Source organism: Dendrobates tinctorius, unplaced genomic scaffold, assembly GCF_039654945.1.
Source record: "Dendrobates tinctorius isolate UK_male_01 unplaced genomic scaffold, ASM3965494v1 ptg000307l, whole genome shotgun sequence".
In the NCBI taxonomy this organism is placed as follows: Eukaryota; Metazoa; Chordata; class Amphibia; order Anura; family Dendrobatidae; genus Dendrobates; species Dendrobates tinctorius.
The window spans coordinates 83,325-109,163 of record NW_027361974.1 but is presented as its reverse complement, the minus strand read 5'-3'; the positions used below and the strand labels follow the sequence as shown (position 1 = coordinate 109,163).

The window sequence follows — 25,839 nt, the reverse complement described above, 5'->3', positions numbered from 1 at the left end:
GGCCTTGTATCATGTGCTCCTCCAGGTGGGCCCCCCAACCTAAGGGGCTAGCATCCGTGGTGAGCACCTTGGAGGGAGTTACCCACCATTGCACTCCCTTTGATAAATTGGTAGGATTCAACCACCACTCTAGGGAATTAACCACTTCCGGCGATAGGGACATCTTCCCTTCCAACCGTCCCTGCAGTCTGTTTCCTGCAGAATAGCCCATTGTAGCTTTCTGGAGTGGAATTGAGCCCATTGCACCGCCGGGATGCAAGATATCAGGGATCCCAGCAAGGACATACCCTGTCTCAATGATATTACGGGTCTTCCTATAGTATTTTGTATCTTATTGATTATTATAGCCCCCGCTTTAGCGTCTGGTAGAAAGCATTTTTGGCTTACGGAGTCTACTTGCAGGCCTAGGAACCTCTGACAGGTCACTGGTTCTAGCCTGGACTTCTCCCAGTTAATTAGCCAGCCCAGTGTTTGTAACGATGAGATAATCTGAGCCATTCTTGTTTCACACTGAGAAACAGAATTCCCCACTACTAGTAGGTCGTCCAAGTAAGGGATCACTAGGGTGTCATTCAGTCTTACATACGACATCACCTCCAGCATCAATTTGGTAAATACCCGAGGAGCCATGGATAGCCCGAATGGCATTGCCGCAAACTGGAAATGCTGAATCCGACCCTTGAACCAGACCGCTACCCGCAGGAACTTCTGGTGCTCTCGGAATATGGGGAGATGGTAATAGGCATCCTTTAGATCCAAGACTGCCATATAACACCTGGGAAACAAAAGTTTTATTGCAGAATTTATTGACTCCATCTTAAACGGCCTCAGCCTCAAGAAGGTATTAAGCTTCTTTAAATTTATTATAGTCCTGAAAGAGCCATCTGGTTTTGGGATTAAAAATAGAGGAGAATAAAAGCCCATTCCTCTTTCGTCCCCTGGGACCTCTATCAGGACCTGTTTAGTTAGCAGTACTGCAATCTCCATCTCTAGTGCTTCCTGCTGTATCTGGGATTTCATGGAAGTCAATAGGAAGAGGTTCGGTGGATGCCGAACGAATTCTAGTTTTAGGCCCGATGAGACGATATCAATGGCCCATGGGTTTGATGTTACCTTCCCCCATTGGTGGCCGAATTTCAGTAGTCTGCCACCTACCGGTGTACTGGTATTAGCGGAACCTGTCTCCTCTGAAGGGACGTTTTCCGAATAGATTGCCCCTTTGTTTGGGGTCCTTATTTCCCCAGCGATCCTGGGGTTTAAAGTCTTTCTTTTTGCCAAACGGCGGTTTTCTGTAGGCCCTCCTATTAAAGGGAATATACGGGTTAGGAAAACCTTTCTTTCTCTCCCCCGCTTTTGTTAAGATCTCGTCCAGTTCCGTACCAAATAAGTACTTACCCTGGCAGGGTATAGCACACAGTCTAGTTTTTGTTTGCGTATCTCCTTTCCACCCCTTCAACCATAAGGCCCGCCGGCCTGCATTGGTTAGTCCTGCTGCTCTAGCGGATAAACGGAGAGAGTCCGCTGAGGAATCGGAGAGGAAGGCAGCTGCTCCCTTAATGAGGGGCATAGATGACAGGAGTTTACTCCTGGCCACTCCATTCTTAATATTGTCCTCTAGGTCATTCAGCCACACCAACATTGACCTTGCCGTGCACGTGGCTGCTATTGCGGGCTTAAAAGCTGTCGTACATGCTTCCCAGGATCGTTTAAGGAGTGTATCGGTCTTACGATCTAATGAGTCAGCCAACGTTCCTGAATCCTCTACCGGCAGGGAGGATCTACGAGAGGTAGAGGCCACTGCCGCATCCACCTTGGGGGCTCTCGACCAAGCCGTCAATTCCTCGTCGTCAAAAGGATATTTACGCTTTGACGTTAAGGGGATGAAGGTTCTCTGCCCCTGTTTCTCCCACTCCCTTTTTACTAGCTCCTTTATAGCTGGGACCACTGGGAATGCTCGGACCTTTTTACGGGAAATGCCTGCAAACATTATGTCTTGCGGAGTCTTGGGGTCCCTACTCTCTGGTAGCCCCATGGTATTCCGGACCGACTTAACCAAGTTGCTGACGCTGTCTGTAGGGAAACACGTCTGCTCCTCATCCTCTGAGGAAGGGTATTCCTGGGATCTATCAGAGTCTAGATCCCCGGTTTCTGATGGTGAGTTTGACGCCGGCGAAGCTCCCCCTCTTGGTGAACCTATTTCTCTCACGGAGGAGTGACCTCCCAGACTCCTGGAGCTGCCTAAGGCCCGTAGCTCTTCTCTAATTATCGCTCGGATATCCTCCTTATTCCGCGAGGATTCCTCCTGTAAGGCCTCCTCAATACACGACTGGCATAATCTTTTAGGGTGGCCGTCTGGGAGGGGCTGAGAACATAAGGCACACACTCTATTTTTCGCCTTCTCCGTTCTTTTGGCCTAAAAAAGGGGGGGTGCGGGCCAGAAACAAGCGAACATCAGTCATTTATTCTGACTAAAAACACTCACCCGTGAGTTTCGGCAGTAAACTACCGGCTGAGGGGTCCGCGACTCAGGCTTAGGCGAGGCGTGGGACGGTTTCTTCTCTTTACGTTTTTTCTCCAAGGGCTCGTCTTGTCTGGAAGGTCCACTAGATTCCTTCCTGGAGCTGCCACTTCTTCTGGTGCTACTACTTCTCCTTGTAGTACCGCTTTGTCTGCTGCCATGTGGGGATTCCACTGGCTGATTTAACGGGAGCGAAGCTGGGTCATCTATGGATGACATGACTGCGCATTGGCGCTATGCTCGTGGCTTCTTTTTATAGGTTTTTTTTTTTTTCCCCTCCATCTGCGCATGCACGGGCGTTTCCCCGCGATCGCCGCCTCCTGTGTTGACCCCGGAAGTTGTCCTACCACTTCCGGGTCGCCTTTGCCTGGGAGCGCCGCAGGAAGCGGTTATGCAGCGGCCGCTGGACAGTGACCCCTATGCACCCGGCCGCCCCCCTTGCCGCAGGTATGATCTCCGTAGCGCTGCCTGGCACAGCGCTCAGGCCCTTCTGCTTTTCTCCCGAGAGGGGCGCACGGCCACCATCCCTGATATGGCCTCCTGGTACTTGCAATGCGCTCGCCACTTGCTGGGCCCTCAGGCTCTTCTGCTTTCTCCCGGGCCCACCGCCATCCCGGATATGCCCTCATGGCATATGTAATGCGCTGCCCCTTCCTGGGGGGGGGGGTATATGCCCCGTCCCCTTAGTGAGCCTTGGCACTTTTCTTACCTCCGGCCTCACCTGCATTACCAGCTCTGGGGGGGAAAAAAAACGCCTCTCCGCCCGACGCTGCTTCCAGTCCTGGGGCCCCTGCTGCTCATATTATGCACGCAGGCGGCTACCAGACCAGGTATCCTCTTCTGCGGGTTCCTTTCCAGGAACAGGAAACCAAAAAACTGAGGGAGCGAGGGGGACCGCCCCATTTATCTCTCTGTAGGTTTCCTGTTCCGGGGGCGGATCCCCTCTCTCAGTGGGTGCTGTCGTGGCGAAGAGGAAAAATTAGGTTACCAAAAATGATAGGAAGAAGAAAGTATAAAGAAGGCTTGGAACAGCTCCTGATCCTCAGCAACACATGGTGGAAGTGGTGTGATAGTGCGGGCATGCATGGCTCCCAATGGCACCACGTCACTAGTGGTTATTGGTGTCATAACTAAAAACAGAGGCGACCAGGTGAATCCTGTGTGTACAGGGTGAGACTTTCTGCTGAGATCCAAACAAATGCAGCGAGGTTAATCGGACACCGCTTCACAGGACAGGAGAATAACCTAAAACATCCTACGAAGGCAAAGAAGTGGAATATTCTGCAATGGCCGTGTCATCACCAGATCTCAGCCCATCAAGCCGCATTTCACTGGTTGAGGACAAAACTTAAAGAAGTTGTTCACTACTTAGACAACTCCTTGTCATACACCACACTTGGCCCCGATAAAATAATAAAACTTATAGTCACCTCCCGTGCTGGCGCCTTTTCCACAATATTGGCACACTCTCTCCCCAGGGCTCCCGTGCTGTTGTGAAACATGAACATGGCACCTAATCAGCGTTGGCATCACTGTCCCTGTCTCCTGTCGAATTGAACATGAAGAAGTAGTCAGAAAGCAGCTGCAGCCCGGACTTCCTCTTCATGTTTGATTTATCTGACGGCGGAGACAGGGATGCCGATACTGATAGGGAGCCGGAGTCACGTGTCACAATAACCGTACGAGAGCCATGGGCACTCAAGTGCTGACACCACGGGAATGGCGCCAACACGGGAGGTGAGGCTTTATTATTTTGTATGGGCCAAACATTTCCAAAAAAGGGTTGTCCTAGTAGTGGACAGTCCCTTTAAGGCATAAAGACTCCAAAACAAGCAACAAATTAAGTCATTGCAGTGAAGGCAGCAAAGCCTCACACAGGAGGACACCAGCAATGGTGATGGCCATGGCCTCCAGACTTCAATCCATCATTGCTGCAAAAGGAATCTCTACAAAGTATTAAAAATGAATGTTTTATTTATGGCAAAGTTAATGTGTCCAATTACTTTTGAGCCCCTGAAAAGTGGTTGCAATTCCTAAACCTTTCACAGGAGATTTTTGTTCAACTTTTTTAGTTAAACAAGAAATTCTTCACTTCAATTGCATCTCAGTTGTTTCACATTAAGTAAAAAATAGAAAATATAGTGGCCTGCAGAGCTGAATTCACAAAGATTCGGTCACTGGTGAAATATTTGTGGACCTAACTGCAAAATGTAATATATATATATATCGTGAGGTAGCGCTGTCATTCAAGTTGGGGATACTCGCTCAGCAGCCACAAAATCAGATCCGGCACAGATTTTCCATAAACTCATAACAGTCCATGCGGTTTATTAAGCATCATAAACCATGACCAGCAACATAAAGATCATATAAACGGCATAGCGTCCATGACAGAGGTTCACTCTGTTAGCAATGTCCAACACACAGGCTTTTCAGCCTCACAGTTATATCTCACCCCGTCAGGGTTCTCTCATGGCTGCTTCTCCATACTGCAGACATTCATTCCCTCCAGGGAACTCTCAGGCACTTGCAGCCATTAAACACAGCATCCACATGCTGTCAGGAAGGTAGCCACATGAGACCTTCCAAACGGACCAATCAGGTTCCTGCTTTCCCCTCATGTGACCTACCCTGGCCACATTATATGGTTCATAGCCACGCCCACCGGGTCACATGACTATGACCTCATCACAGGTCCTTCACACACACATATACACTTTACAATAGCGTTATTAAACACACCCCCTGGGTGGGTTTGTAGGTAACTAGTCCCTGACACATTGAATCAGCACCTCAGCAGTATCACTGCTGATTAACACACACACAAATCTCCATCTCAAGGCCACCCACCTTGAGATACATAACGGTCATTCAGTATCTTGCAATTCATCCACTCTCCTGGGACATCCAAACAGCGCCCCCTAGTGGACACAGTGATCACTACACCACATACCTCCCCCTCTGTTCAAACTTGTGGGGTTGAACACATAACCTTACATCAGGCTGTCGAGACCGGGCACTCATTACACCTTGCCCGACAGGTCGAGAGAACCGTCTCCTATCATACGGCCTCATCTCTACGTTAGGCCTCCACCGCTCCCAGCGGTCAGAATATCGGCCCTGATCTTTGGCCCTCCAGTTACAGTCTGTCTGTGTCACCAGACACTGTCTAGTCACCACATTCATCTCCCTGTTTGTTCCGTTCCCCGACCAGCTTCCCCAGTTGGTTCGGTCATTAGTCTTAGTTGGGCCTACTGTCTGGCCTGAGTCTGACCCATTCAGCATCTCACAGGAACTAATGTGTCTCAACGTCATCCTGCCAGTCGGACTACCACTTGCTGAGATTCTTCGGCCATCTGCCCTGTCACTTCTTGGTGGAACCCTTCGGGTCCTTACATCTTGGGTTGAAGGCAGCCGCCACTTGGTGTTCCGAACCTCTTTATTGATTCGCCGACGGTCCAGCCTCAACTGCTCAATCTCTTGCAGGTACCCCACTCGATACTCCAAGAGCATCCGAAAGTTTCTCAGGCTTTCCACGGAGCCAACCACCAGGACGGGAATTCTACCCTCTTCACTGGATACCTGGTCTTCATCATCAGGAGGGACCCTCACCACACCGGAGCTATTTACAAGGTCTTGCATTACCTTCCCGAATCTTCCAATGATTCTCCCAATCAGACCTTTGGGAACCGGAACTACCTCTTTCCGCAAACCCAACCGATCCATAGCCTCTCTTGCTAACACTAGGCGTCGAGCAGCTTTCATATTACTCCGCCTAACCAACTGTTTGACATGGAGACACTGCATATGCATGTTTTTCAGGACAGCCACCCGCTTTGCTGTGTCATCCCTGGCTGACATTATCACCAACTGCCTAGTCTCAGGCGCACAGGGCACCTTACACTCTTTGACCGCCTCTTTGAAAGCCTCATGTACACCTTCCTCAGCACAGGCTTCTTGCATGTCTTTTGGTACATCAATCACAAACTTGAAGGTTGTGGCCTTGCTCTCTTCCTGGCCAGGAGGCTCTGGCTTTACCACGGACACTTCCCTCACTACAGTTGACCCGACCGGGTGACTGTCTTCAGTTCTTAGCTCCCCAACTTCACGAGATCTCATCTCTTCATGACCGTCTGCCAAGACGGGCACCAGCAGCTCCGTTCCACCACCAGTCGGACCCGGCCGCTGTTCATTACTGTCAAAGTTCTTCTCCCGCAGAAGACCACTTACAGTTTCTTTGAGCTCCAAGACTTCTTTCTCGAGCTCCTCAACCCTGTGCTCGACCATTTGTCTCAGGACTCTTTCTTGTTCGAGATGTCCTTCCACTGTCTCCTTTATCAGCTTTATCTCAAGATCCTGATCTCTTTTGGCCAGCACGTGTCTCACCACTACCTCTTTAATTATATTGTCAAAGGGTACCACTGGGTCAGTCCCACCGGTCGTCTCATCTCTCAGCCCACCATCCGTCATGTCACGAGACATCAGGTCTAAGTTGGGCAGATGTACTTCTTCTTCTGGTCAGTTCTACCTCTGACCTGTCCACGTCAGGAGTCGTCACTGTCTGTGTCTGCTGTCCCCACAGTCGAAACGTCTCCATTGTCCGACCATACATCAAACAAAACAAAGTTCCGGCCCCTCTCCACGGCATGGACTAAGTCCCGTGGTATCCCGACCTCTTGGCACTCACCACCTTTGGTTCCCTCAAACATTACTCTGTCTACTGCATAGTTCACCGTTACCCCATGTTTACAGCGAACCCTGGCGTTTTTCTCGGTCAGAGATAAAACGAGAGGAGTTCCTGTCAGAGTCACCTGACTCTCTGAGTCCAGTCAACCAGAGACTCCTTCCCGATGCAGCATCACGGTACACACCTGTGGCCCGTCATTATCTGGAAAATATATGCCGCACTCCTCAAAACTCATACAGACACACTGGGGTTCCTCAGACATACCCACTGAGGCTACCAGTGCTGCCATTTCCTGAACCACCCCAATTTGTGTAGTCGCCCCCTCCCGGGACTCCACCCCTTTTTGTGTTACCACCCCAATTTGGGTCACCGCCCCCTCTGGGACTCCACCCTCTTTTGGGCTACCACCCCGATTTGGGCCACCGCCCCCTTTCGGGACTTCCCCATGTCCGTTATACCGATCTTCTCAGACCACAGTTCACACAACACAGTTTATGCCTTTTAACGATACCACACAAGTCCTTGCTGGCACCACCACAGCTCCTGCTGTCACCGATCACAGACACCACCGGCTGCTGTTCACACACACAGCTGCTGGTGTCCTCTTCGTAACCCCGCCGAGTTACAGGAAGCTGCTTGTCCCCTTCGTAACCCCGCCGAGTTACCGGAAGCTGCTTGTCACCTTCGCAACCCCGCCGAGTTACAGCAAGCCGCTTGTCACCTTCTTGACTCCCACTGAGCAACCGCAGGCTGAGTTGAGAAAAGAAAAAAAAAAAAGCACCACACAAAAACTCCCATGTCTTTCTGGGTGCTCTTCAGGACGTACCGTCTCTGCCTGAGACCGTCCAACACACAGGGCGCCACCGGATGCTATTCAGGGAGCCGACCCTCCTCCCAGGGTTTCCCAACACACCAGCCTCACCAGGTCCAGGGGCTTAGCGGGTGCTCTTCAGGACATCCGTTTCCTCCTGAGACTGCCCAACACTCACGCCTCACCAGGTCCAAGGTCATACCACGTGCTCCAGGGATCCGATTCTTCTCCCAGAACCTCCCAACACTGACCCACCAGGACCTTGCTCACTGAACCCTCCAGGTAGACAGTCTTTCCGACTGACCCAGGTCAGTACAACATGAACACCTGTCCGTTACCTGTGTCGGCGCCACAGGTCCTCGGATACCTCTTCTCCACAGAGGCACCCTATCAATCACCAGTCTCTTTCTCACTGACCCCGGTCAGTACAACACGGTTTTCACGACCGTCACCTGCTGGCCGCGCAGGTTCTCGGACCCCTCTACTGCAGAGGTATCCTTTAAGTCTAGTGTTGAGCGATACCATCAGATATCCAGAAATATCGGATCGGATCGGCCAGATACACAAAAAGTATCGGGTATCGCCGATTCCGATACCGAAGTCCCATTCAAGTCAATGGGACAGAAATATCGGATTAAAAAAAACCCTTTCTTTCCTTGTACATCCAGTTCGGGAGGGGGGGGGGGAGGGGGAAAGAGTGTGGGCGGACACTGTGCGTGTCTGTGTGCGCAGGAGGGCTCTGTGCGGGCATCTCGGGGGTCTGTACGGGCCTAACAAGGGTCTGTTCCGGCTGCCGGCGGTCTGTGCTGGCTGCCGGGGGTCTGTACGGGCCTGCCGGGGGGGTCTGTGCCGGCTGCCTGTACGGGCCTGCCGGGTGGTCTGTGCCGGCTGCCTGTACGGGCCTGCCGGGGGGTCTGTGCCGGCTGCCGGCGGTCTATACGGGCCTGCCGGGGGGGGTCTGTGCCGGCTGCCGGCGGTCTGTACGGGCCTGCCGGGGGGGTCTGTGCCGGCTGCCTGTACGGGCCTGCCGGGTGGTCTGTGCCGGCTGCCTGTACGGGCCTGCCGGGGGGTCTGTGCCGGCGGTCTATACGGGCCTGCCGGGGGGGGTCTGTGCCGGCTGCCGGCGGTCTGTACGGGCCTGCTGGGGGTCTGTGCCAGCTGCCGGGGGGGTCTGTATGGGCCTGCCGGGGGTCTGTGCCGGCCTGCCTGTGTGTGTGCAGGCATCATCCGATGGGACTACAAGTCCCATCGGGCGATGCCTGCTACAATGATGCTACAATAATGCCCATAGCTTTCTCCACCAATTGTGAGGTAGCGCTGTCATTCAAGTTGGGGATACTCGCTCAGCAGCCACAAAATCAGATCCGGCACAGATTTTCCATAAAATCATAACAGTCCATGCGGTTTATTAAGCATCATAAACCATGACCAGCAACATAAAGATCATATAAACGGCATAGCGTCCATGACAGAGGTTCACTCTGTTAGCAATGTCCAATACGCAGGCTTTTCAGCCTCACAGTTATATCTCACCCCGTCAGGGTTCTCTCATGGCTGCTTCTCCATACTGCAGACATTCATTCCTTCCAGGGAACTCTCAGACACTTGCAGCCATTAAACACAGCATCCACATGCTGTCAGGAAGGTAGCCACATGAGACCTTCCAAACGGACCAATCAGGTCCCTGCTTTCACCCCATGTGACCTACCCTGGCCACATTATATGGTCCATAGCCACGCCCACCGGGTCACATGACTATGACCTCATCACAGGTCCTTCACACACACATATACACTTTACAATAGTGTTATTAAACACACCCCCTGGGTGGGTTTGTAGGTAACTAGTCCCTGACACATTGAATCAGCACCTCAGCAGTATCACTGCTGATTAACACACAAATCTCCATCTCAAGGCCACCCACCTTGAGATACATAACGGTCATTCAGTATCTTGCCATTCATCCACTCTCCTGGGACATCCATACAGCGCCCCCTAGTGGACACAGTGGTGACTACACCACAATATTATATACCGTATATATATATATATATATATATATATATATATATATATATATATATATATATATATATATATATATATATATATATTTCCATGATATCTAATTGCTTTATTTTTATTGCTTTTCTGGCCTGACAATACATCAAGAATACATCATTTCTTCTCTAAGCCTCTGCTAAAGAAAAAAAAAAAATATGAATAAGAAAAAAAAAAAAAATTCCAGCGCCAACGCCAGGGCTCTATAATATTGAGAATCTATGCACAGTCACGCGCTGCATTTCTGCTTGAAAATCCTGTCAAGATTTAGCGATGGTTAAAAGATCTACTTGAGACCTAACAGCTCTACGTATGATCGGTGTAACTTTTATTGTTATGGGTTTACGGGTGACATTTTGGACTGAGGAGGACAACCTGAATTTACGGGATGGGATATAATCTTTCCTGGCTTTAGTCTTGTTAATTAACAATTTCCAAGCCTGAACAGTAAATACTGGAAAGACGAGAACGTAATTTTTTTTTTTTTCCTTTCTTTATATTGGTAACTTGCCAACGTAAAAGTTTAACTAAGTCACAGTGTAAAAAGAATGGCTGGCATCAGAGGAGACTGTGCAAACAGATGAAGTGAAGGCTACATCTAGCGAGAGGAGGAAAAACATTTCTGGATGATGATGAAAAATGTAACAAGGAGGTTGAACATTTTGTTTTATTCGGAATGCTCAGTAATGCTCGTGCTACAATGTAGGAAATGTATTTTTCCATAAATTAGCAGCGCATGTGATTATATAAAACCTTGCAACATATTATCAGAGGTAAGTGGTATCTTACGCACGACTCCAATTGCCTGCAATTCCCATTTCCAGCCTCCACAGAAAAGTTCTTTTTGTTTACCAATAACCCATAAAGTGAAAAAACAGTAAACAGAAATCAGCGGAAAGGAGAGAGGAGGAAAAGAGATAGAGATGAAAGATGAGGGGAAGAGAAAGGAGGAAAAGAGTGGAAAATAGAGGAGAGGAGGAGAAGAGAGAAGAGAAGCAGAGATAGGAGAGAGGACGAGAGAGCAGAGAAAGAAGGAAGAGGAGAGAGAAGAGGGGAAGAGAGGAGAGCAGAGGAGAGAGAATAGGAGATAGTAAAGGAGAGAGGAAAGAGAGAAGAGAGGAGGGAAGAGAAGAGAGAAGAAGGAAGTGAGGAGAAAGAGGAGAGTGGAAAAGAGGAGAGCCGAGAAAAGAGGAGACGATAGTAGAGAAGAGAGTAGAGGAGAGAGAATAGAGTGGAAGAGAACATAGATGAAATAGAGGAGAAAGAAAAGAAGAGCAGAGAGCGTAGAGAGGAGAGATGATAGAAGAAAAGAGAGGAGAGAGCAGAGGAGAGAAGAGAGATGACAAAAGAGGAGAGTGGAGAGGAGGGGGTGGAAGGGGGATGTAGCTGCAGCTTCTCCTACAGCAGTGGTCCCCAACCTTTCAGACCTAGAGAGCCACATTCAGCTCTGAGAGAGGGTTGAGAGTCACATTCAGATCCCTCCCTCCTCACAGTAGTGGCATCCAAAGCCCCCATTACAGGTATAATGATGACCAAAGCTTTTGCACAGAATTCACCCTGAAGCAGTATACCAAGATCCAGTGGTCCCCCGCATTCGGTATTCTCCGATCCAGCACACTCACATCCAGCTTTGAGCACCTCCTCTGCCAGGTAGGACCATCCTCCAGCATACCATACTTAACTTATCTCTAAACCCCTAAGACCAGTATATGTGCATCCAGATCTGCTCTTCTGTGCAGGGCTACCCACAAACTTCACCATTTTGAGATTTGCTCTTCATACCTGTTTGTTAGACCTGGAGCTTATGCACCAAGCTGGCAGACAATCTCGAGCCAAAATTCATGGGACCGCAAGCCACAAGTTGGGGACCCCTTACCCTACAGGAATGGAAAAAATCTGATAGACTTTCAGCTTTGAACATATGTGAGATGCCACATAAAGAGCCCAGCCACTGATCAAGCATGGAAAGAGACAATGTGCCACAGAAACTGCAAATGATTAGAACCAAGAGATGAGAGAAGATTTTGAAATAATCAAATAAGTCAAATTTTTCCCCAAAACAATTTGATTTGCATCTAATCAATTTCTCGCACATTACAAATACTGCAAATCCTCCAGTTACCCTGAAAAGACGTGTAACATTCTGAGGTCTACTAGGGCTGTACTGAACACTTTCCTTAAAGGGGTTGTCCAGGATTGGTGTTCATGTCTGCAGGCACGCTATATGACCGCAGACTTGTGAATCCTCAGTGCGCACTGCTGACTGTTCTGTCATCTGGTCACTCAGACGATCCTCTCTCATCCCTTTAATAGGTCTCCCTGGGCAGCTTAGCCACAGGGAAGTGTGAGCACTGCAGCCCATCAGTGAGCTTGGATAGACTGCAGAGCTCACGTGCTATAACAAAGTCATTGCAGATACAGCACCGGCAGACATCGCTTGAATGGTGCCGGTGTAGGAAGTATGATGTTTTTACATTACATGGGGGACTCCAAGCAATGATCAACTGCTTTAAAAACGTAATTTGGATAAAATAACTTATTTTCTCATTCATTCAAATGATCAAACTATAAAGCAAAGATACATAGTTTCTTTTCCATCTTCGGGTGATTTTAAGAAGTGTTTTGTATACAAATTTACTTTTTGCCTTTCCTTGAAAGGTTAAGTTATCCAGCGCTTATAGATAATCTGCCAACAAGATGAATGCACTAAACCACATGTATATATTTCTAGATGACTAAAAGGCAAAATAACCCAATTAGTTCACCAAATACTAATTAATTTCAATTCCTCGGCTCTGTGCAGAAGGAAAATTGATTTAGTGGTTAAAATGTATCCACGTATAAACCATTGAGCGATGACGACAAAGACCCTGAAAAAGAATTAAAGGAACATTCCGAACAAGAACTGATGCTCTGGGTGATGCTCAGTCCCCGGCTGCGAGGGCGGAGGAGGACAGAGGCTTTGCTTCATGTTTTCTTAATTTATAAAGTTTTTATTGAGGGTTTAGCAAAATTATTGGTAAACAAAGCTTATTATTGCATAAATAAACTGATCTACAACTTCTTAAAAGTTTTTTTTTTCCTTCTGGTATTCATTGATGTTTTTTGTGCAAAATTCTTCAAGAATTTTGCCCCAAATCAAAAATGCTCTCTACTTTTGCCTTTAATTTCTTTAGTGCAAATAGTCACCTGTTACGCAATAAGGCTGTGTGCACACGATGCAGATTTGCAGCGGATCCGCAGCGGATTTTACCGCGCAGAAACGTTGCATATCCGCATTGTGATGTACAGTAGCCTTAAAATCAATGAAAAAAAAAAAAAACGCTGTGCAGACGCTGCAGATTTTTCCGCGCGGTTTTCCTGCGGTACAAAATCCGCAGCATGTTACTTCTTTTGTGCGATTTTCCATCTCCCCTGTCACCAAATCCACAGGGGGAAAACCGCAGTGGAAAACCGCACAAAAACCGCAATAAAACCGCAGGAAAAATGGAAGAAATCTGCAGGAAAAATGCAGGTCATTTGACCTGCGGATTTCTTCCATTCTGCGCGGAAAAATCCGCAGGGCCAAAAAGTACATCTGCACTCATCCTAATGCTACAAAATGTGCCCAATATCTTAAGACCTACATAAAATGACTTGGGGCTTGGGGACGGGGGGGGGGGGGGGTTGAAACATTTATGAAAAAATATATGCAAATTTTTATAAAGTAGCAACTTATTAATCAGCTGAAAACTTTTGGAAGAAAAACAAAACATGCAAACAAATATAAGACTTAAAAATGAGGAGAGAGGAATGGAGAGGAGAGAGAGAGAGAGAGAGAAGAGAGGAGAGGAGGGAAAAGAAAGAGGGAAGGAGAGAGAAGAGTGGGGAGGAGGAGCAGAGGAGATAAGAGAGGAGAGAAAAAAGGAGTAGAGAAAAGAGGAGAGAAGAGTCGAGAGAAAAGAAAGAGGGAATGAGAATGGAGAGAGGGGAGAAGAGAGCAGAGGAGAGAAGAGAAGAAAGCAGAGAGGAGAGCAAAGACAAAAAAAAGAGGAGCTGATAAGAAAGGAGAGAAAAGAAAGAGGGGAGGAGAGAAAAGAAGAGAGTAGAGAAGAGAGGAGAGGGGAAAGAGGAGAGAAAAGAAAGAGGGAAGGAGAGGGAAGGAGAGAAGGAGAGAGCAGAAAAGAGGAGAGGAGAGAAAAGAGCAGAAAAGAGGAGAGGAGAGAAAAGAGCAGAAAAGAGGAGAGGAGAGAGCAGAAAAGAGGAGAGGAGAGAGAAGAGAGGAGAGAAAAGAAAGAGGGAAGGAGAGAAAGGAAGAGTGCAGAGGAGAGAAGAGAGTAAAGGAGAAAGGAAAGAAGAGAAAAGAAAGTGGGAAGGAGAGAGGAGAGAGCAGAGAAGAGAGGAGAGCAGAGAATAGAGGAGAGAGGAGAAGAAAGGAGAGGAGAGAAAACAAAGAGGGAAGGAAAGAGAAGAGGGCTCACAAGAAAAAAGGGGAGGGGAGAGGAGATGAGAGAGAACAGAGGGGAAGAGAGAGTAGAAAGAAGAGAGGAGAGTGAAGAAATGAGAGAGGAAATAGGAGAGAGAAGAGAGGAGATAGGAGGAGTGAGAAGAATAAGACACAAGGGAAAAATAGGTGAAAAATGCCAAAAACTAGAAAGAAAGTGGTGTAAATGCAATAATGAATTGCCCTCTTTGTGCTTTGGCAGCTGCACAGAGTTATGCGCATGTTTGCTACAATGTATCAGTCTAGAGTGCAGACTGTTTCACTCAGGCAGCACTTTATAGACTTGATACAATGTATCCACTTCTCAGCTGAGACACTTGTTTTGTACAGATTTACTGCTCCTGAAGGAGGTTTCACATTTGGCTTTTTTGACAAAGATTTTTTGTGTCTTCCTGTGTTTGCCAATCTGCAGCAGTTTTCAGAGTTTAACCCCAAAAGAACTAAAATGAATTTTTCTTTCCAACACTGAAACAGCAGTAATCATCAATAAAAAGGTTGTTTATAAGGAGTTTGTCAGCATAAAATGACTGTTCAAACTAAGCACAGGTGCTCGGTGGAGTCTTGGCAAAGCCAAGCAGCTCAGTGCACCTTCCCACTTGCTTGTTTGCAATCTTTCTCCTTTCTCGATAGCTTTGGCTTTAAGGAGGGCAGAGATAGATGGAAAACAAGAAGGTGGGAAGGTGCACGGAACACTTTGACCACCACAAAAGTGCACCGAAACCCTGTGCTTAGTTTGTACAGTCGTTTTGTCCGGACAGACGCCCTATATAGAATGTTTCAAACTTCACCACGCCCATCAACCTTTTAAGCAAAATGTCAGCATTTTTGTATCTATGGATTTAAAAAAAAAATTCTGAAAATTCAAAGAAAAAACACGCCCAAAAACCAAATGAATGATGTGCCTGAAAGTTTAGTATAAAGTTTTAAAACTTTTCTTGTATACATTGATTTATCTTTATTCACCTAGAAGAGGAAATTTCTCACGATAACGCTTCTGTATGGATTAAGTCATATATGTCGGAGGCCGTCTGTCCTGCCGGGGGTCATTGCTAAGGGGGAGGAGCATGACAGTGACTTTCTGTGTCAGGCTCCGCCCTCTTAGACTCAGCACTGGCGTTTCACAGTATATCAACTTTGCTAGGAGACTTCCTTTAATTTTTGTTTTCTGAGTCTATAGCAGGCGACACCGACAGCAGCCACCATATAAGATGGTTGGTTCTGACCAGTTTTGCTTTTCAGCCTTCTGGCTCATAAAAGGGACTTTAAAACCTTAATGAAAGCCTCTTAATTGACTTATTCTTCTGGTTCATTAATACCTACCACAATCGTAATTGTTTGCAATTTATACCCAATTACCACCGCGGCGATGATTACGAGGGGAGACGCAACTTCGATAAATCACCACACTTACAGCGCTTCTGTCGCCATGTCACTTTTGTCACATAAACCATTGTGCAATAAACAATCCGGTCTGCAGAAAAAGGAGATGGAAGTAATGGAGGCTTTCATAGCATATGTGCACACACAGCAGAGGAGCCTGAGAATCACTATTGCACCTGCACCCTCCACACTTTGGACCTTGACCCGGTTGAGACCTTCCCTGGGGCTGTAGATACAGCAGTGTGGATCTATAGAGGATATCGCTCTGATGAATTGTGATATGCGGACCACTGGGTGTTCGGGTCCGGCGAATTTGGCCTTACAGTTAAAACAAAAAAGCTTGGTTCGGGTACCAGAACAGTACCAGAAGCCGAACCTGGACCCCATTTACATGAATGGGGGGCCTGAACATGAAAGCGCGGCAAACACTGCCTCTGATCAGGGGTAAGATCATTACCGTCGGTCAGAACGATGCGACTCCCTAAGATGACAGCATGAGCCAGCAACTGTGAATGGAGGTAAAAAGTCGACCTCCAGTTACAGGCGTCGGCTGATGGGACTACTACTCCAGTCAGCCTACAACAGAAGTCGCTGATAACAGCAAGAGCAGGAGCAGCTGATGGGAGTATTCATGAGCTGATGCTTGCGCTGTAAATAAATTAAGTAAAACAAAAAAAAAAGGCTTGGGGTTCCTCTGTATTTTTCATAACCAGCCAGGCAAAACTGACAGCTGGGGGCTGCAACCCTCAGCGTTATCAATGCTGGTTATCAGGGGAAAAAAGTGGTTCCCAGACCGTTTTTTTTTAAATTATTTAAATACATAATTTAAAAAACGGCATAGGGTACCCTTCATTTTTGACAACCAGTCAAGGTAAATCGGACAGCTGGAGGCTGGTATTCTCAGACTGGTAAGGGGCCATGTAATGGTTATTGCCTCCACCAGCCTAAAAACAGCAGCCTGCAGCTGCCCAGAAATGGCACATCTATTAGATACACCAATTCTGGCCTTTGCCCGGCTCTTCCCACTTGCCCTGTAGTGGTGGCAAGTGGGGTTCATATTTCTGGGTTTAATCTCACCTTTGAAGTTTCAGATAACATCAAGGCTATGGCTTAGTAATGGAGAGGCCTCTATAAGACACCTATCCATTACTAATCCTATAGCTATATGGTAAATAAAGGCACAGCCAGAATTAAGTCATTTATTAGAAATAAAACAAAACACTGCTTTATTTAAAAATAATAAACACAGTTATACACACTTGTTTGTGGTCTGTGACCAAACAATAGATGCTCGTTACGGACCCCGAACTTTAATGTTCGGGTTCGTCCATCTCTAGTCACAAAGAATATCGCAAACATACACACATCGAAGCCGCGATGCAGGACGCCCATCGGGGCCACAACATCCGGGATATTCTCTTTTCTGATTATTATTGAAAAAACAAAGCAAAAAAAAAAAAAAAGTTTACAAATAATGGAAAAATAAAGAGAAGGAAATACGTCATAAAATGTATACATAAAAAACAAGGCACTCTCTAATGCAGGACAGGACTCGTCCTTCAGAGTGAGGCTGTGTGCCCACGTAAGGGTTTTTTTCGTTTTTTTTAAGCATTTTTACCGGCAAAAACGCTCAAAAGTCGCTCAAAAGAAGCATCCCATTCATTTTAATGCATTTTGCACTTTTTGTGCATATTGATGCATTTTTTTCCCCGTGGAAAAAACGCTTTGCGGTAAAAAATGCAGCATGCTCATTAATTTTGCGGAAAAGTCTGAGCTTTTAGCTATTTTCTGCGTGTCTGGGGATGCGTGTAAAAAAACGCATCAAAAACGTGCGAAAAAAACGCGCGTTTTCTGGGAAGGAGTCCGGTTTTCATGCAGAAATTTTCTGCATACGTGGGCACACAGCCTGAGGGCCCCTCTGTTTAAATATTGAGTCCTCTAATAAGCTCTTCACAAAGGTTAAGTACTATTTGTTTTACTTACGTAGTGTCATTAATTCCAGTGGACACCAGATGTATAGAATTTATGTTCCCCTTTCCAGTAGTTTGACTGTCCTAAACCACCACAGTTTAGGGCATAAAACTCTTAAGTAGCATTGACCACCATGGATATTGTAATACATGCCCTCCTTACCCTAGAGACCACCATCTTCTACACTATCTGGGACCACCAGAGATCCTTACATTATCCTCTTCATTACACTAGCTCATCAGAGACCCTTACATTCATTATCCCTTTACTAACCTCAACAATCAGGGGTCCTTACATTAACCCTTTAATAACCTCAATGGTCAGGGATCTTTACATTATCCTTTTCACCACCATAGACCAAAAGGGATCCTAACATTAGCCCCTTTAGACCACTAGTTCACTTAAATTATCCTCTTCACTACCCTAAACCACCAGGGATCCTTACATTATCTCCTTCACTACCATAGACTACTAGGTCTCCTAAATTATCCCATTCACTACTCTAAACCAACTGGGACCTTTATATTAACCCCTTCACCAACCTACATGACCAGGTATCCTAAATTATCTCCTTCACTACCTCAGACCACCAGGGAGCCTTACAATATCCTCTTCACTACTCTAGACACCAGGGATCCTTACTGTGAAGACACAGCATGTTATCTTAATTAACCAGATACCTATTTTCAGTAAGCCAGGAAGAATAAACTTATCTATATGTTGACTTTTGAATAAATGTGCTTCCTTCTGGTTGGTCAAGAAAACACAGGCTTTTGTTCATATAAGCCTGTAATATTGACTTGTAAGTTGACAGTTGATATAACATTGTGGTGTTATCCTGGATGGCTAGAGGCTCAGGATAACTGAACAATGATGTTTGCTGATGTGTTAATTACACATTGTATAGGCCAACTAGTTTGTTGACTTGCAAAACGGAGGAGGAAAAAATATGCAAATAGATTAATCAAATAATGTGAGTTGATCTTGTCACCACTCTTCCTCTTTATCTGTGAAAAATGGCTTGAAGAACAGCTGTGGATTATAAAAAGAGGAGACACGGCTCTGTAACAGATACCTCCATATACAGATATACCTCTAGACATAGAAACACCCAAGAGATCCAGAGATGCAAAGAACCAGAGACTCTCTACAGGACAGCAATCAAGACATCATAGCTCCATCATGAGCGACACAAATTTGTCATTCTACAGGATGCCAGCTTAGGGGACCATGGCACTGGCTGAAAAAAGTACAGATCTGCTCCACTGACCATCGCTGAACCATGGCTACATTTGTGGAAGTCGGAATTTGGACCTACCAGTCACTGAGCCCCATGGATGCGTTTGTAAATGCCAGGAATGAGACTGACCGGTCACTTTGCTTCATGGAGATGTTCGGAGAAGCCAGGCTGTGATCCTCCGGTCAACTGGCCTTGTATCTCAATGGACTGTTATCTTCCTAAGCTTGTTATTACCTCCTCTCTGTGTACGTGCCACAGGTGGGGCAGTCAACTCTGGAAGCTCTGAAGTCACAGCTGCTCTTATGCCGGTGAGTCAGCGGAAGGGTGACACTGTAAATTTGCACCATCTTGGGTATTTGCTGGGACTCTTCTACATGTTATTGTCTGTTTTGTGGTTCAATAAAGTACTGCCACACTGTTTTACCCTTGCCGTAAGTTGTCTGAGTAATATTACGCCTAGGAGGAGGAAAGGAGAGCGTGCGTTCGTTGGGATGAGCACTGGTCCATCCATGCAGTTTCGGCTAGCGGACCAGGGCACACGTTGACCCCCATGTCGCCACACTTACATTTTATTCTTACCTGGCAATAGATGCAATTCACACCTTTGCTGCAATGCCACCAAAGATTCTTTCCACTGCCATTGAGCACCCCATCACCACTACAGACCACCAGGGATACAAACAGTAACTTTCACTACTCTAGGGCCCATGAGCCTTCAGCTACGTCCCTGAGTGATGGGGGACATATCACCAGACCGATCTGCAGATCAGGAGGCGGTAAAAGTTCAATTTGGGCAATATTGTCGGACACCCGGCATCTCAGAAACCGATAAATATGGTGGTTTTACCAAGTTGACAGATAAGGACAACTCAAGGAGAAGTCAGCTCCATGATTACTATGGTCCTTGCATGATGCCGCTGAGCTGCTGTCAGTCTCTAATAATAATAATAAATAATAATATGGGATAAATTCTAACGGGAATAATTATTTATAAGTTACAAATGATTAGAGCGACCAATGACCTCCGACAATCACATTGGCTCCTCTCGGACCAGTTCACATTGAGGACTCTGGATTCAGATATCAGATTATCCAGAACATAAAATAAATGAAGCGTGTAAAGCGCATTATAAAAGGTCAAAACCGCTGGAGGGGAACCGGTCGTAGGAATGGCGGACGCTGCTGTGCGCACCACTGACGTCGCAGCTCCGGCAGAATCAGCCATAAAGTGACACATAAAATAAGTCCCAGAAAATGGAGGAGGTCACCATGGAGAAAGTCAAAAGCTTTGTCCCATACTAGTGCAACTTCTCTGCATTGTAGGTCGTGTTACTGCTGTTCACAGATATAGCTGAGCAATGTCCAAAAGGGGAACAGTCCACGTAACAGTAAAAGCCACAGATTACCAAAAGGTTTCTACCAATCTCCTGAGAAGAAACTGTCACTGATCACTACCCAGAAGCACAATCCAACAGGAGGTGGCGCCCTCTACAGAGCGCGAGAGTCTACTACTACAGCAAGGACCAAGAGGAGAATACACAGCGGACAATGGGGAACACAAATCCCCAATATATTAATTCATAGATTACTGATCCTGTACTGATCAAGAGTTATATCCTGTATTATACCCTAGAGCTGCACTCACTATTCTGCTGGTGCAGTCACTGTGTACATTACATTACTGATCCTGAGTAGAGTTGAGCGATACCGTCCGATACTTCAAAGTATCGGATCGGAATGGATCGGCCGATCTTAAAAAAAAGTATCGGTATCGCCGATTCCGATACCGGAAGTCCCATTCAAGTCTATGGGACTTCCGGTATCGGAATAAGAAAAATCCTGTTTTTCCCTTGTACAGCCTCTCTGGGGTCTGTACGGGCCTTTCGGGGGGCTGTGCCGGCCTGCCAGGGGGTCTGTGCAGGCTCCGGTGGTCTGTGCCGGCCTGCCGGGGGGCTGTGCCGGCCTGCCAGGGGGGCTGTGCAGGCTCCGGTGGGCTGTGCCGGCCTGCCGGGGGGCTGTGCCGGCCTGCCAGGGGGGCTGTGCAGGCTCCGGTGGGCTGTGCAGGCTCCGGGGTGCTGTGCCGGCCTGCCGGGGGGCTGTGCAGGCTTCGGGGGTCTGTGCAGGCATCGTCCGATGGGACTACAAGTCCCATCGGGCGATGCCTGCTACCATGACAGTGATTGACACATTAGCCAATGATGGGACAGTAGTAGTCCCATCATCCGGCTAATGTGTTGAATGTAAAAAAAAATAAAAAAATTACATGCTACATACATACAACATGCATACTACATACATGCTACATTCATACTACATACTACATACATGCTACATTCATACTACATATATACTACATGCAACATACATACTACATACATACTACATGCATGCAACATGCATACTACATACATACTACATGCATGCAACATGCATACTACATATATACTACATGCATGCAACATGCATACTACATATATACTGCATGCTACATACATACTACATATATGCTACATACATACTACATATATACTACATGCATGCTACATACATACTACATGCTACATACATACTACATATATACTACATGCATGCTACATACATACTACATGCTACATACATACTACATATATACTACATGCATGCTACATACATACTACATATATGCTACATACATACTACATATATACTACATGCATGCTACATACATACTACATGCTACATACATACTACATATATACTACATGCATGCTACATACATACTACATATATGCTACATACATACTACATATATACTACATGCATGCTACATACATACTACATGCTACATACATACTACATATATACTACATGCATGCTACATACATACTACATGCTACATACATACTACATATATACTACATGCATGCTACATACATACTACATGCTACATACATACTACATATATACTACATACATACCACATACATACTACATGCTGCATACATACTACATATATACTACATGCATGCTACATACATACTACATGCTACATACATACTACATATATACTACATGCATGCTACATACAAACTACATGCATGCTACATACATACTACATGCTACATACATACTACATGCTACATACATACTACATACATACTACATACATACTACATACATACTACATACATACTACATGCTACATACATACTACATATATACTACATGCATGCTACATACATACTACATGCTACATACATACTACATATATACTACATGCATGCTACATACATACTGCATGCTACATGCATGCTACATACATACTACATACATGCTACATACATACCACATATATACTACATACATACTACATACAATACATTCATACAATACATACATAGACATACAGTACATATAACATAGAGTAACATACTTACCAATACTTGTCACATTGTTCCCCGAAGCCATTGTCTTTTACGGAATAAATATTAACATAACAAACCACAAAAATACTCACCAACGATCCGAAGCAGTCCACGAGTGTGTCCCACGACGATCTTGGGTAGAGAACTGCAGCATCAGCTGTTGCTGCCGTTCTCTACGGGCTGCAGGAATCCAATGACGGAAGGTAGGTATCCTTCCGCACTGTATTCCTCCGCCACTTAAAAAAAAAAAAGTCCCTAGTCTCACTTTATGCCATTGCTGTGTGGGAAATTCCCACGCAGCAATGGCATAAAGTGAGACTAGGGACTTTTTTTTTTTTTTTTAAGTGGCGGAGGAATACAGTGCGGAAGGATACCTACCTTCCGTCATTGGATTCCTGCAGCCCGTAGAGAACGGCAGCAACAGCTGATGCTGCAGTTCTCTACCCAAGATCGTCGTGGGACACACTCGTGGACTGCTTCGGATCGTGGGTGAGTATTTTTGTGGTTTGTTATGTTAATATTTATTCCGTAAAAGACAATGGCTTCGGGGAACAATGTGACAAGTATTGGTAAGTATGTTACTCTATGTTATATGTACTGTATGTCTATGTATGTATTGTATGAATGTATTGTATGTAGTATGTATGTAGTATATATGTGGTATGTATGTAGCATGTAGTATGTATGTAGTATGTATGTAGCATGCATGTAGCATGCAGTATGTATGTAGCATGCATGTAGTATATATGTAGTATGTATGTAGCATGTAGTATGTATGTAGCATGCATGTAGTATATATGTAGTATGTATGTAGCATGTAGTATGTATGTAACATGCATGTAGTATGTATGTAGTATGTATGTAGTATATAAGTAGTATGTATGTAGCATGTAGTATGTATGTAGCATGCATGTAGTATATATGTAGTATGTATGTAGCATGTAGTATGTATGTAGCATGCATGTATATATGTAGTATGTATGTAGCATGTAGTATGTAGCATGCATGTAGTATGTATGTAGTATATATGTAGCATGTAGTATGTATGTAGCATGCATGTAGTATATATGTAGTATGTATGTAGCATGTAGTATGTATGTAGCATGCATGTAGTATGTATGTAGTATGTATGTAGTATATATGTAGTATGTATGTAGCATGTAGTATGTATGTAGCATGCATGTAGTATATATGTAGTATGTATGTAGCATGTAGTATGTATGTAGCATGCATGTAGTATATATGTAGTATGTATGTAGCATGTAGTATGTATGTAGCATGCATGTAGTATGTATGTAGTATGTATGTAGTATATATGTAGTATGTATGTAGCATGTAGTATGTATGTAGCATGCATGTAGTATATATGTAGTATGTAGCATGTAGTATGTATGTAGCATGCATGTAGTATATATGTAGTATGTATGTAGCGTGTAGTATGTATGTAGCATGCATGTAGTATGTATGTAGTATGTATGTAGCATGTAGTATGTATGTAGCATGCATGTAGTATATATGTAGTATGTATGTAGTATGTATGTAGTATGTATGTAGTATGTATGTAGTATATATGTAGTATATATGTGTTATGTATGTAGTATGTATGTAGTATATATGTGGTATGTATGTAGCATGTAGTATGTATGTAGCATGCATGTAGTATGTATGTAGTATTTTTTTTTTTTTTTTTTTTAACATTTAACACATTAGCCGGATGATGGGACTACTACTGTCCCATCATTGGCTAATGTGTCAATCACTGTCATGGTAGCAGGCATCGCCAGATGGGACTTGTAGTCCCATCGGACGATGCTTGCACAGACCCCCGGACATCAGCACAGCCCCCCGGCAGGCCGGCACAGCCCCCCGGCAGGCCGGTACAGACCCCCACAGGGTGCACAGACCACCGGCAGGCCGGCACAGCCCCCCGGCAGGCCGGTACAGCCCCCCACAGGGTGCACAGACCACCGGCAGGCCGGCACAGCCCCCCGGCAGGCCGGTACAGACCCCGGGCAGTCCACACAGCCCCCGGGCAGGCCGGCACAGCCCCCCGGCAGGCCGGCAGAGACCCCCGGAAGGCCGGCAGAGACCCCCGGAAGGCCCGAAATGACGGCGCATCATGATGCACACACACCGCGCATCATGATGACGTCAGGCTGTCAATCAACTTTGAACTTCCGATTCCGATGCCGACTTCCGATATTGAAAAAATATCGGAAGTCGGTATCGGAATTCCGATACAGCAAGTATCGGCCGATACCCGATACTTGCGGTATCGGAATGCTCAACACTAATCCTGAGTTACATCCTGTATTATACCCCAGAGCTTCACTCACTATTCTGCTGGTCCAGTCACTGTGTACATACATTACATTACTGATCCGGAGTTACATCCTGTATTATACTCCAGAGCTGCACTCACTATTCTGCTGGTACAGTCACTGTATACATACATTACTGATCCTGAGTTACATCCTGTATTATACTCCAGAGCTGCACTCACTATTCTGCTGGCGCCATCACTGTTTTCACACTTCCTATGGTGTAAACCTCCAGTGTTAGCTCTGTGCAGACATTGAACACAAGTGAATGTGCAGAGATTTCAGTGTTGCAGTCTGCAGAATTAAGAATGCTGCTCTATAACATAACATGGTCCAGATCTATAGATAAGTGTCGGTGACTTTCTTGGCGGCCGGTGGTATGATTCCTGCCTCTCACCAGAGCTTCCTCATTATATCACCTCTGACATAGTCATGCCAAGCCTGAAACTTTCCCCATTATTAGCAGGAGATAATTTGTATATAATGGCACAGGTCTGTTGGCCAAGGAGAAATGAAGGAGGCTCGTCTCTGTTAGATGTATATTCACAGTCACCGCCGCCCGGCACAAGTGTCGGATGTTAGATGGTAATCCGAGGACGCATGATAAGTAATGTACGGCAGAGGCTCAGGGTCATGGAGACGCGGTGGTCCGACCTTCAGGGCTGCTCTCCCCATAAATACTACATGTGTATTAGCGGCAGATTAATTCCTCAGGCATCTAATACAATAATAATATTCAATGCGCAGTCATGAGCGCGGCCAGACTGGCAACATGTGAGCGGCTCTGTAACATCCGAGATATTCCAGGGTTACAGCGTCTGACATGGCCTGGGGTCCTCCAGAACCTGGGGGCTATACAGTGGGGAAAATAAGTATTTGACAACCTGCTGATTATTTAAGTTTTCCCCCTACATAGAATGGAGAGGTCAGTAATTTTTATCGTAGGTACACTTCACCTGTGAA

At 45.9% G+C, this 25,839-nt stretch overlaps 1 protein-coding gene and 1 long non-coding RNA gene across 5 annotated transcripts in view; one reads left to right on the top strand and one right to left on the bottom strand.

Annotated features, from left to right (window-relative positions):
• LOC141073545 (uncharacterized) overlaps positions 1–25,839 on the bottom strand; it is a 426,372-nt gene that overhangs the window by 368,639 nt on the left and 31,894 nt on the right. The window lies entirely within an intron of this gene.
• On the top strand, positions 11,198–14,947 carry LOC141073577 (uncharacterized; the record flags this gene model as incomplete). The annotated part of the gene is made up of 3 exons (XM_073560874.1): positions 11,198–11,277; positions 12,931–13,096; positions 14,422–14,947. Coding segments are annotated over 3 exons (666 nt in total), but the record flags the coding sequence as incomplete, so codon positions are not given.